This window comes from Mytilus californianus, unplaced genomic scaffold (genome assembly GCF_021869535.1).
Source record: "Mytilus californianus isolate M0D057914Y unplaced genomic scaffold, xbMytCali1.0.p SCAF_6, whole genome shotgun sequence".
Classification (NCBI taxonomy): domain Eukaryota; kingdom Metazoa; phylum Mollusca; class Bivalvia; order Mytilida; family Mytilidae; genus Mytilus; species Mytilus californianus.
Window position 1 is genome coordinate 106,696,256 of NW_026262712.1, and position 14,110 is coordinate 106,710,365.

The 14,110-nt window shown below is 32.6% G+C and overlaps 1 protein-coding gene across 1 annotated transcript in view; it reads right to left on the reverse strand.

The window, feature by feature from the left end:
• Window positions 1-13,815, reverse strand: part of LOC127704294 (uncharacterized) — a 66,784-nt gene extending 52,969 nt beyond the window's left edge. Inside the window, exons 1-5 of the mRNA XM_052208302.1 lie at window positions 13,780-13,815; window positions 12,076-12,279; window positions 9,093-9,111; window positions 8,064-8,159; window positions 6,234-6,524 (exon numbers count right to left, since the gene is read on the reverse strand). Coding sequence (XP_052064262.1) covers window positions 6,234-6,524; window positions 8,064-8,159; window positions 9,093-9,111; window positions 12,076-12,168 — 499 coding nt within the window. The 5' untranslated portion in view covers window positions 12,169-12,279; window positions 13,780-13,815. The remainder of the gene's footprint in view (window positions 1-6,233; window positions 6,525-8,063; window positions 8,160-9,092; window positions 9,112-12,075; window positions 12,280-13,779) is intronic.
• Between the last annotated feature and the right edge of the window lie 295 nt (window positions 13,816-14,110).

Genomic DNA, 14,110 nt, shown 5'->3' on the forward strand with positions numbered 1-14,110 from the left:
GTTATAGTAAAAAGGACTTGTTGTAACAAATATAAATAAGAAGATGCTTGTACACGTATCAACACTTTCACGGATTAATAACTCACAAGCCGTAAACATACATTTGTTTGTTAATCAAGACTTCTTTGTAAACATGATTGGTATGAGATGTACATTTTATGTAATAAATGTCTATTTGAAACTTTTTTTATTCTTAAATTTATAATTAAACATCGTTTCGTACAAGTAATTTGAAGTCCAATATTTTAATGACGAGTTATAGGACAAGTCTTAATATAAAAAATACTAACTTCACAGGAACAGATGATATGGATTGTACATCAAGTCGGACTTTATGAACATATTGATGGTTGTATTGGCATGTTTCTGATTTTGTTAATGAACACATAAACAATAATTGCTATTATGATACATGTAGGTTACCTTTAGAAACGGTGGTCAGTTATTCATTGTTTAATTAACATAAAAATGGACTAGCGATAAACATTACCAAGGATCAAGTTATATTTTGTAATCATACAGTTTATGTTTTGAAATAATACGTATGTCTTTCGTTAAGATGTCAAGCGATGTCATCATATTATAATTAGGCTTATGAAAGGTAATAACAAAAATAACGCATCCCAAAACAAAATCAAAACTTTTCACATGACGTTAAATATTTATCCGAGTACTCGAGTACTCGCGAGTACCATGACCGAGTACTCAAGAGTATAAAATTTCAGATCTTTTGACATCCCTAAAAAAAACACTACGGCCAAATATGACCTCATATTGAATTTGCGGTACTTTGCGGACTATTGTTTACCGATTATTGATGCTTCCATACCATTGTCTCCTGTTGAGTAGTTTACTCTGGTTAATGTCTGTTACATGATCGGTTGTACTTCCTTATTAAACCCCCGTTCTTTCCTTGCACCGTATCACAGACTTCAAAAGATACTCAAGCCTGATCTTCAGCATAATAATTTCCGTCAACATCAACAAGACGTGAACTAATGTTTCCACACATTTTACTTGACTGGCTTGGACACAGGTTTGTACAAGAGAAGTCCTGCTTAAAGCAAACAAATTCTTTTGAGCACACATATTTTCCTTTACAAGTACAGACCAGGTATTATAGGAAGTCCGAATACATTTGACCCTAAAACAATATCAGCTTCAAACCATCCTTATCAATCCGTTTAAACTTTAGCGGAGATCTAACAGGTGGTTTGGGAAGTTGTGTTGTCATCCATATACTTGTCTGCAAAGATGCGCGAAGCAAGTGTTGTCTAAACGTTGATTCACAAAGGGGGAAGCTTAGGCAGAGACGTATCTTTTGTAGTTTTACACCTTATTTATAAAGGTCACTGTGTACTCTTTTGCATTCACCCTTTTGATCATAAACCAAAGCCACAAGCTTTCTTCCAACTGAAATAGATTCACCAACATCACAGTTTGCGAGGTTTAGTGAATCGGACACATCACTACGCACCTGTTTCAGGACTTTGAAAACCAAATTGTTTTTGGCATGAAAAACATTGCCTATGTGGACTCACTTCCAGAATTTACATGCGCGGCAGGCAATTAAAGCATTGACTGACGACGAAAGAACTGCATAGTTCATATATAGGTATAAAGCATCTTGCATCCTTGGTTCTGTTTACAGTTCCAGTATCAAACCAAAGTTTTTCTGTGCTTTTTTTAAGAAGAAAATAGTGGACACAACGAACTAAAATGTCCGTATCCTATGATCCTTCCTTTACAGGTTCGACTTCCAAACTGTTAATCGATATGAATGGCATGAAAAGCTTAAGTTCCAGCTAAAGTTAGTTCATTATTACTTGCTAGTAAATTAGGTTAGTTTTGGTTGTAGCAACAAATAAAATTCCCAATAAACTGGATCAATTAATGCTTACTAGTATTTTCGTTGGAAGATAAACAGCAGAGAATAAAATGCTCCGCTGGGCGCAGCTTGATACGACCGCAGAGGTCGAACCCTGAACAGTTGGGGCAAGTATGGACACAACATTCAAGTTTGATACAGCTCTGAATTTGGATTGTGATTAAATATTTGACACAGCATAGGTTTCTGACACAGAATGAATGTGGTCTAAGAACTTAAAATTTTTAATTTACCTATTATGGTCCAATATCCAAAATCTAAATACATGGTTAGATTCAGCATATCAAAGAATCCAAAGAATTCAATTTTTGATGAAATCAAACAAAGTTTAATTTTGGACCCTTTTGACCTCAATGTGGACCAATTTGATAACGGGGCATAAAAAATCAAAATACATGGTTTGATTCAGCATATCAAAGAACCCCATATATTCAATTTTTGTTGAAATCAAACAAAGTTTAATTTTGGGCCCCAACTTGGACCAACTTGAAAACTAGGCCCATAATCAAAAATCTAAACACATGTTTAGATTCAGCATATCAAAGAACCCCAAGAATTCAATTTTTGTTAATATAAAACTAAGTTTAATTTTGGACCCTTTGGACCTTAATGTAGACCAATTTAAAAAACGGGACCTAAAATTAAAAATCTAAGTACACGGTTAGATTTGGCATATCAAAGAACCCCAATAATTCAATTTTTGATGAAATAAAACAAAGTTTAATTTTGGACCCTTTTGACCTCAATATGAACCAATTTGATAGCGGGACCCACAAATAAAAAATCTAAATACATGGTTAGATTCAGCATATTAAAGAACCCTATATATTCAATTTTGGTTGAAATCAAACAAAGTTTAATTTTGGACCCCAATTTTGACCAATTTGAAAACTGGACCCAAAATTGAAAATCTAAATACACGGTCAGATTTGGCATAACAAATAAATAAATGTGGTTAAAGATTTTACAAATCTAATGCGCCATACTGTGCAATTAAAGATTACTTCTTGAAATTTTTCAATATTTGAAATTTGAAAAAAAAAAAATATTTGAAGAATAATTCTTTTTAATTTCTGAAATCTGAAATGAGAAAAAATTGACCCCCCCCCCCCCCACAATTTCTTTTTACCCCCCCCCCCCCTTTTTTCCCCCAAAAAATTCTTTCCCTCAAGATATGGTCAAAATCTCAATTCAAATTTCCAATGGAATTTGCAACCATAATTACCCATTTAAATTTACCATAGTGCTAACGTAATCTATTTTATAATAGAATTTAAAATATGGTGTCAAATCTTTCATATGGATTTTTTTGTAAAAAAAAAAGATGCAACATTTGCAGATATTTTTACTGGTCTTCCTTTATAAATATGCATTTCTTCAAACATAATTTAAAAGCAGTGTAAGGGAAGTAATCAAAACGTTGTATTTGGATTACCTCCCTTACACTGTTTTAAATTGTCTTAATTGTTCATTAACCAATACTTTGTACATAATTTAAAAGCAGTGTAAGGGAGGTAATTCAAATGATGTATTTGATTTATCTCCCTTACACTGCTTTAAATTATGTTTTGTACTAAAGTATTTGTCCATATAAAAATGCTTGTTTTTTGCCCCTTTTTTGCCCCTAATTCCTAAAATTTTGAGGCAATTACCCCCAAAATCAATCCCAGCATTCCCTTTGTGATATGGAACCTTGTGGTACAATGTCAGAGAGATCCATACACTAACACACAAATTATGTCTGGAAGTTACAAAAATGCTTATTTGTTGCCCCTTTTTGGCCCCTAATTCCTTAACTGTTGGTACCATAACCCACAAAATCAATCCCAACCTTCCTTTTGTGGTATTAAACCTTATGGTAAAATTTCATAGAGATCCATTCACTTAAACTAAAGTAAGAGTGCGAAAACCAATGTGTCTTCGGACGACGACGACGACGACGACGACGACGCCAACGTCATACCAATATACGATCGCAAAATTTTTTTGCGGTCGTATAAAAAGGTAAACGATTTATCGAACTCGTATGGTGACAATACGATGTTCGTTCTCGATCGCGAGTTGATGGCAAAGATCGGCTTTACATGATTTTTCATTGAGATGTCATCATAAACAAGGATTGAAGAGGTCGAACCAATCGAAAATGACAAAACTGTTTCAACGGTGAAGTCATCTCGACTATTCGATAACACTAATGTTCATCGTTAGGTCCTCAACTGTTTTAATATTGACCGAAGGATGGAAGAAAGAAACTACGAATATTACCTTCCGCAAAGGCCCATCGATAATGCCATGATGTTACCATCATCAACAGCCGACGTCAGAGAGGTATGTATTTCTTTCGATACATGCATTCCAGTTAACATACACCTCATCCAACCTTTTAATATTTATTCATTTCAGAAATAAAAATCGATTTCCTTTTAATAATTAATTGACTCAAACTTTCAGTCGAAGTTTTTTTTTCTAGCATATTATGCAATGCATAAAATTTAACAACATTCGTCTTTTCTTTGGTCTTGAAGGAACAAGTTTCAAAGGACTTGACGATTCATACGTGTCGCTGAATTTTAACAGAAAATATCTGTCAGTGATTTGCAAACAAACTTTATAAATATATATAAGTGCAATATGTATATATAAAATAACGAAGAAAGGTAGTAATTTCATATATTAGTTTAGTCCTAGTTAATGACCGTAAGGTTTGATAATACAAGAAATGCGACGATAGGGGAGTGATCAAGTTTCGTGATGAAATTGCAATTTTTTATTTATTCTTTCTTCAGTTTTTAGTATCTGCGTTCTGAAATTTTATCAGTTACAAGTTTTATGAAGTGCTAATTGCATAAAACATTATTAAGTAGTCATAACAAGTACTAAGAAGAAGAAACTTAAGTTTGTGTCTGAATTTGCAACAAATATAACTAAACTTTTAAATAGTCAGAATTTGCAAATTTTATAGATTAGATGTAAATAAAAAACTTAATTGAACATTTTAAAAGATGATAACGGATACAATAAAAATATGTTTATAAATAAATATAAATTTTATGTATGCATGTATATTCAAATTCAAATTTTGAAAAGGGGGGTTACAAATTCACCAATATACTTGTCACTAAAACGAATTTACCATACGAAATTCTTACAGGGTGGATAATAAAGTAGACATATATGTGAGTAAGTTGAGACCTTTTTTTTAGCTGTGTTATTTGGGGGATTAAATTCGAAATTTAGACGTCTTTTTCACTCTTGTCACTGCACTATAAATCAAAACAGTTGGAAAGGCAAGTCAACAGCGAAGATAAAGAACACTGAAGCCAAAAACATTCAAAAAGTTGTGTCAACATGCCTTGAGAAAAACATTTTAAAAAGAGTATATTTACAAAAAAAAAATACAGTATCAATGATATTTCAAGTCAGAAGAAAAGCGGATTACTGGACTGGTGAAACATTCAGGGACAAAACTGCCACCAGCAGTGGCTTCGACCCAGTGGTTGTAAACCTGGTCACAGATACCAGACAGAAAAGCCAGCAGAAATTTCGTTTTGTTCACTAAAAGAAAATTTCATGATAATAAAAAAAATAATATCCACGATACATCTAAACATGTGAACAATAACAAGTCATCGTACGGCCCTCAGGAACACATATGCATTAAGAAACCTATAAAAGGACCCGGTATGACAAAATGTGAAACAAATCAAAGACTGCAACCAAAAGCTGGATTTATTTTAAGAAATGAATGAAAAACAAATATTATTAATGTGGATATTTTCGAAGTTTGTTAATTTTTGAGATTTCAATGCATACAAATATTGCACAGGGGTTAAATTCATACTTGGAACGAAAATTTAGCCCTTCACACCACTATTGATACTTTCTCTACCCATAAGCGTTGGTGATATTTTCGGACATCTTAATGGATGGCGAAATAAGCGTTACAACCCCCGCGCCAAAATCGCAACATTTACAGCATTGCAGACAGCAAATAACGACAACCAACGGATTATGGGTAAATAGCTTAGGAAAGGCATATTACGAATGAGATGGGGGAAAACATGTTTGTGACCAAACTATTAAACCACATTTGTTTTTTTTTTCATCTTGAAATATGGGTGTCTTAACTTACTTTTGTTATTTATGTTTCTTGTTCATTTTCGTCCAATTTATTAAAGTGAACTCGGTCTTAAGATTTTACTTACGACAATTTTCCGGAATAAGCAGGGTTCAGACTATACACACATACCTTACTATTAAACATTTCGTATATAGATAAATGAATAATAAAGACATTAACACAACAAGGAGCCATTATTATCATACCATATTTTTGTAAACTTACGATTTTTGTCTTTTAAGAGAGCTTCATATTTAGAAAATCTAACATGACAGCTATATCGACTGTTGAGATCTTCTTTTCCAATGTTTCGAATTGTCAAGATGTATTTGCCAGGGGATCTTGTTAATCCATACTTTTGAGGATGGAAAACAGATTTACCAACGGTTATTATCTGATTTTCTGGTCCGCCTGTCCATCTCGGAATTCCCGGACATGTAATAGTGTCTCTTATATCACATTCTAACTTGGTTTCTTCCCCGATAACGATAGCCTTTGTTATAATTTTCCAATTGACTGGAATTAAAAAAAAATTGATAGTTAATATAGAATCGAATTGTCGCTAGATTAAACACCCCACGCTCCGACATGGTCACTGGGTGAACAAAATCTCCTAGATTTCTAAGCTCAAAGACTTATAACTCCTATAAAAGTAAACTGATACATATGCACATCTACATAGTATGTCCTTATTATCTACAAAGTTTCATGAAATTATATTGCGTGGTTTCAGAAGAGTTCCGATGACAAGAACAGGACTGACGGACTGTCTGACGGACTGACGGACGGTCGGGTCAAAAACTTTATAGTATTACCCTCGTGGGATCTAAAAATTGTCTTTTGACTAAAATATCAATTTTGTTTTAACTGAAAAAAATATAAAATGTGTATGAATATATATTTAATCTTCCTTCCAATTTTCCACTAATGTAAAATGGTTTGTAATCAGCATGTGTTATACAACTGTAAGATTGTTTCATCCTGTTAATAAATACATAAATTTGAACTGATCGTTACAATGTAGCGGTACTGATCATGAAATAAATCACATTATTTAAATGTTCAGACATTATGAATTCAAATATTTAATCAAGATGGTCTTTCAGTCTAAAATAAGTGTAAATTTATCATTTGATAATTGCCTAATTATTAACTGTTTTGTAATCATATTTGTATCAGCTCGTAGTGGTTTCAATGAATGAGTTTTCAAATTGGTAACATCAACTTTCCTTTGCTTTCTAGTACCACAAAGTTCTAACGAATTTTCAAACCCAGTGATGCATGTATTTACATATAACATCACGCATTCTGAGAGTATTGCATGGCAATACATAGTCCCCTACCGGTTAAAAATTAATTGTACTGGAACGATATGCTAACTTGATCTATAACTTGTCACGGTGTAAACTATATAACAAATATCAAGTCAATATCTTCAAGCATGATGACAAAAAGTGTGGAAAACTGATTATTTAAGTGAATTTTCTTAGTCCAAGGACCATAACTCTCCATAAAATCATCAGACCAAAACAAAATTCGAACTTGGTCTGTAACTTGTCATGATAAAACTATATACCAATTATCAGATCAATATCTTCAAGCATGACGAAAAAAAGTGTGGAAAACTGATTATTTGAGTGAATTTTCTAAGTCCAAGGACCATAACTCTGCACAAAATCATCAGACCAGAACAAAATTCGAACTTGATCTGTAACTTGTCATGATAAAACAATGTACCAATTATTAAATCAATAACTTCAAATATGACGGAAAAAAGTGCGGAAAACTGAATATCTGAGTGAATTTTCTAAGTCCAAGAACCATAACTCTGCACAGAATTATCAGATCAGAACAAAATTCGAACTTGATCTGTAACTTGTCATGATAAAACAATATACTAAATATCAAATCAATATCTTCAAGCACAAAGAAAAAAAGTGCGGAAAACTGATTTGCCGGACAGACAGACAGACAGACAGACGGACGGCAAACCTAAAGTCCCCCTCGACTTCGTCGTTAGGGGACTAATAATTATGATATATATCATGCACTCACCTAAACATTCAGCTCCCTTTATTTGATAAGCATCTTTTAGTAAGAGCACCATCAATATTATAGTGCGACTTAAAAAAGATGGCTGTTTATATATACCTGAAATTAACAACAATAATAAGGTTTACGTCAGGATACGGCAACTCGGCTTTATGCTCATTATCTAATAAGATAACTCAAAACGATACAAAACTGGTCGTTGTCATGAACTTGATTTTGAACATGAACGCAAGTTGACTAGGGCAAATCAGGGATAATTTTAACTCAACTCATCTGAGACAATTTTTAGACAGATAACTCCCAATTCAAAATATCGAAAATGCATTCACAAAAAGACTGCATATGTCTTAGAGCTACCTATATAGAAAACTATGTGGTAATTTTGTACATGTAATGTGTAGCTTAAATATCACTAGTGAAGACTCACAACGTTACGAGGGAGAATCTTTCGATTTCAAGGTCCTTAATTTCAATAAAGAAAAAAATAGAATTAAAAAGCGTCAGAAAACTCAGCAATCATTGACAAGGTTATAAAATACTACAAGAATTACTAGTTTACCTGTACATTAACTTGCTTGCAACTACAGACATATTGGCTGGTCGGTTCCAATAATATACCGGGGTAAATGCTTAGTTTTGAATATATACGGATTATTAAGGCAAAGTTTGATATGTTGTCTTTGCATAGAGTCAATTTAAAGTATTTAATATTTATCATTTCGACGTAAAATTTTGCGGTCGTATAAAAACAACTACCAAACCGATATAAGACACAAAGTTCCGATCTAACAGGATATAAGACACAAAGCTCCGATCTGACAGTACTTGTATTGGATTATTTACCCGTTAATGAATCGTGTTTCGAACATTTGCAAGGCATATTGATTATACTATCAATCTATATTGTTATATATTCGGTTTTTTGGAACCGTGGCTTTTAAAATAACGTGAACAAATGTAAAAATGTAGTTGGACTGAAAATTTATTCTATGAAAAATTATGCAGTGCTTTATTAGCAGTTAATAAACTTACCTCTTCTTTCATTGCTTTTCTGAAAAAAAAAGAAAAAGATTATTCAAAAGGACATAATTATATGTTTTATGATACTTTTACATCTTATTCATACTCGGTCTTCGATAAAAACAGTAACTTGCATACCTCATTTTTATCTTTATACTCGGTCTTCGACAAAACAGTAACTTGCATACCTCATTTGTATCTTTATACTCGGTCTTCGATAAAAAAAACAGTAACTTGCATACCTCATTTGTATCTTTATACTCGGTCTTCGATAAAAAAAACAGTAACTAGCATACCTCATTTGTATCGGCATCCACACAAGTGGGTATCCAACATATAAATACACACTGGAACATGATTCACTGTATGTGTAACGATATGAATTTAATATTGAGGATTTCATTTTAATCCTTCATCAGGGCGGACTGGGGTTTAGAAATCAGGTCATTCCTGTATTCTCCCGTCCGAAAGCAATACAAAAATAGGGAGTCCGTTTGGGTATGCGAGATGTATAAATAAGTAGCCACGTCCGGTTGGAATGGGGATATTAAATTCAATGCCTCATGTCTGGGTAGTGCCTCGCGCTCTAAACGTCAAAGAAACCTTGACACTCCTTCCATCAATATATCAATTAAAATAAAACATTAAAAAAAAAATTCAACTCTCTTCTTCGGTTTCGTCCCATAAAAACTTTGAAATGAATGAGAAAGAGAAAGAAAACATTACAGAAAATATACTTTTTTATTGAAATATTCCCAAATTTTTTTATTATCATCCAGAAATTGGCAATTATTATGTTAAGATTTTTTTTAATTTTCTAAAATAAACATTTATAATTGCTTTTAGAACTATATTACACAATTCGCTTTCAAACGAAATGAAAAGAAGCATATGCCACATTTATTTTATATAAAGTAAGGGGTTTGGGCCAGTAAATAATTAGAATACTGATGCCAAGCTTTGATGAAACAATGTCCAGCAATAAAGGAGAAAAAATGTGTTATCATGCTAAATGCATGTTATATATGCAATTGTTAAACAAAGGGATAGTATTTAGATGAACACTGGAATGTAACAGCTTCTGGCCACTGGTCATGTTTGGGTCCTTGATATTTCTATTGTTCCTCGGGTATTCTCTATAAAAAGGCCTACCATTCATCCAACATCTATTAAAATAGTATGTGTATGTAGGTAGAAATATAAACAGTTAGTAAAAATGATAACAATAAATTCAAAATAAAATCAGATAGAAAAGAAAGGGTATGGGGTATCCCATCCATGACACACAATCAGTACATGCACAGCAAAAAAAAAGAAAAAGGAATGCGTCAAAACTTAAAAAAAACATAAGAGCATACACCTCAAGCACGGGGAAACTTTCTACGGACTCCACACTGCACGAGAGACAAACTCCGTTAAACAGGCCTTTAAATAAAGAGACAACGAGAAAAAAGAGTAAATACTAGTAGCTTCCTTGTTAATTCCAGCCATATGACAGTGAAACTGTAAAAGGCAGATTGATTATGCGCAGCTAGGTTGAAACAATTAAATGCAAGAATTGCATGTTTCTTTGAAGAAATGTTTTCTTTGCAAAGGTTTTCAGTCTAATTCTATTTTGACCTTGGATTTGACAGAGATTGTAAACTATCGAGTGTTATCTCATTTCAGAAGGCAAATATTTTGTAGTTTGTATTCAATCATTGCGACTTGGAGGGGGAGAGATATTGAGATTGACATTTGACTTTGATACCTGTCTACCATTGAATACAGACATCTTTGCCATGCCTGTATTCCAACAAGAGATATCAAATTTTCAATGTGGTTCAGTAGAAAATAAAAACTTCAGCTCTTATTGTTAAATGAAACTACCAGTCCATCAATTGCAGAAAGCTTTATAAAATGATAACAGCTTCTTTTTCTTTTTGCATTTTCAGGCTTCAAAAGAAATGTCATATTACTTTATAGCACATGCATAGTAATAGTTATCCAATAACAGTTATTGTCAATGCCAAGAGTATCAGGATGTATTCTGGGTGTGACAGCTACCAAGTATCTGTCAACTTAAAACCCTATCCTCAATCATGTTTATCAAATAACTAATATTGATTGATTGATTGATTGTTGGTTGCTTAACGTCCAGTGGAAAGTAGGGACGTTAAGCAACCAAATAATACTGAAAAGCATGTAATAAAGTGAAATGTCCATATTCTGTCAAAAACTGAAAATTGCATTTCTCTAATCTGTAATTTTATATGTTTTCTGGAAAAAAATGTTAGAAAATTAAAGTTCTTTCACAACATAAAACAAGGCCATGGGATGCGAAAACTAATTATTATAAAATGGTTGTAAAAACGTTTTTTAGGTCTAATATGTAACTGGCATGTATAAATATGTGGAATAATGAAGAATTGTCATGCAATTAAATAGAAGACCATGTTGACCTGAAATCAATATTCTTCAATGCATGTGCATGGCATGCAGAATTCAAGTGACTGCTAAACAACTAATGTAAACATTGAAGGGACTAACTCATCACTAGAAAGAATTCATTTATCAACTGGATGCTGATAGTTGAACTTTTGAAGGATTGCCTGGAGAAGATGAACAGGGAATGAGTGCAGTTTTTATATTATGATGTTATATCATCTTCATCCCTGGCGGGGATTTCTTTTACTGCGCAGCGACATCTGTGGACTGTTTTTTTAATTGTCTCCACTTGATTTTCGAATAATAAATCGGGGGTTTCAAGCCAATGAAACAACTATCCACCACCTTAGTCCAAATGACATGGATCTAATTAGCAACTACAGGTCACTATACGGACTTTGGCAATGGGCAAAACCCACACCGTATAGTCATCCATAAAAGGCCCCGACATGACAAAATGTGAAACGAGAAAAACTAATGGCCTGATTAATGAAAAAAACATGATCTTTTATCATAATACTTTTGTCCACAGACGGCCAGCGGTTGTTTTAAACAAGATAGCACTTACTTTGTTTATGCAAGATGATCTTCCATGACGATTTTCATTTGTGGTAGTTGCATGTTTGTTGTGGTAAATACTGGCAACCGGCGATATAAACATAATGTGTTTTAATGAATTACTATGCCATCTTAATTTTCATTGCAATGTGGAATGGCCTGCATTTAAGTATCATCGTTTGCTTTTGTAACACTAATCAACTAATCATTTTCGCTGAAAAAAAAACAATTTTAATATTAACTCGACACGATGTTACAGAAGCATAGGGATCAAATATGTCACACGATGATCACATGTCGGCTAAAAGCTGAATAGAACTTATGTTATGTCCTTGTTTGTATACTATTCTTGACTCTAAATAAAGATTATTATTATTATTATTATTTTCATTAAATATTGCTAACTTCAATTAAAGGACAAAAATATGCAACCGCAAATTTCCAGATTATATAATGTTAAGCTACAGGTGTCAGCCCTCGTTGTGTAACTTTAGGCTTCTTTTTGTCGTATCAACATGTCAAAATATATCACAATATGTGTTACAATTCTAGATGAAGTCGATTTTAGAAGGCATCAGTCAACTAACAAAATCAATATTACACCAGCAATACATGAGGGTCTGGATGGGGGGTCCTCCATTTCTGTATTCTTTATTTTTTTATGCCGTTTTAAATATAAATAATATAGAAATCGACATTACCATGCGCTCTTGTGCTATCGTTTATCATTAAAGTCAAGGATTTGTATAGTAAGACTTACTATACAAATCTTTGTTCAAGTTAAATGAAGTTAGGGCAAAATGTTTTTATCTTCAAAATATTGAATTGGATCAAAAATCATTACCGATCGAATATTTTTAGGGGAATAAATTTCTACAAATTGTTATATTACCTCCGTGAAATTGCACTCATCAATATACTTGTATACTTGACCTACCTAAAAAGTTGCCTATTCCGAGCCCACTTCAACCTCCCCTCTCCATTTTTTTAAGAAGAAAAAAAACATCCACAAAGTTAAAACAGTTTCTCAATACACTTTAACCATTATTAATGTACTGTTTTTTTTTCATTGTTGATGAATATATAAAATGTAGCATTAGTATTACTTTTAAAATGCTGCTATCCTTTTCTTTAAATACTGGTTTTTCTTAAATTCTGTATTCTTTAATTCTTTGCCCATTATTTTTTTTTTCTTTATATTTTAAATCTCATTATTCTTTATTCTTTATTTTTGGCCTATTTTTCTCAATTCTTCATTTATTTTAATTTTTTGGCTTATTATTTTGTAGTATATACATAGAGATAAAGATAGATATATATATATAATCTATATACCCAAATCTATATACCCATCCAGACCCTCATAAATACGTTATAACTATGTAGCTATGACATAATACGTAAAGACGCGGAACTAATATAAAACATACGGATAAAGTATCATGGCAGTTTGCCTCGATTCACCGCCAGTCACGTGATATCAATGTGCCTATCGCGATCAGACACTTATTTTAGGTTCAAACGGATACGTCAAAAAGAATATATTAACCTATACATATAGGTTTGCATGGAATTCAGAGGTTTCATATTTTGTGTACGAAATGGAAATTCTGTATCTCTTCACAATAACATTTTGAATCACAAAAGATAACTATTATAATGAAATTTGTTACAAATCATTAAGACATCAATGAATATCACAGTAACAACTTACTGCGCAAAAAGTCGTGAGAATCCCCCAGTGGTCGACATGAAGCGGTTGTTATTGATAGATTTTCACTTTTATTTTGTCCATATTTCGAATTATTGCTTTTATAAGATTGATATAAAAAAAGGGGACAGAGTAAAAGGTCATAATGCAAGATATATGAATGAAGGTGAACATTTGCATGTAAAATTGTTTTGTCAATCTACTAGCTGGTTGAGATTAAAAAGGGGGAGGTTTGAGGTCTTTAAAAAAAAGGACACCTGTATGTTGTTAATGATTGTTTGTTGTCCTCTAGATGGACAGGTTATTTTCATTGGTGGGTTCGGTTTTTGGTTGG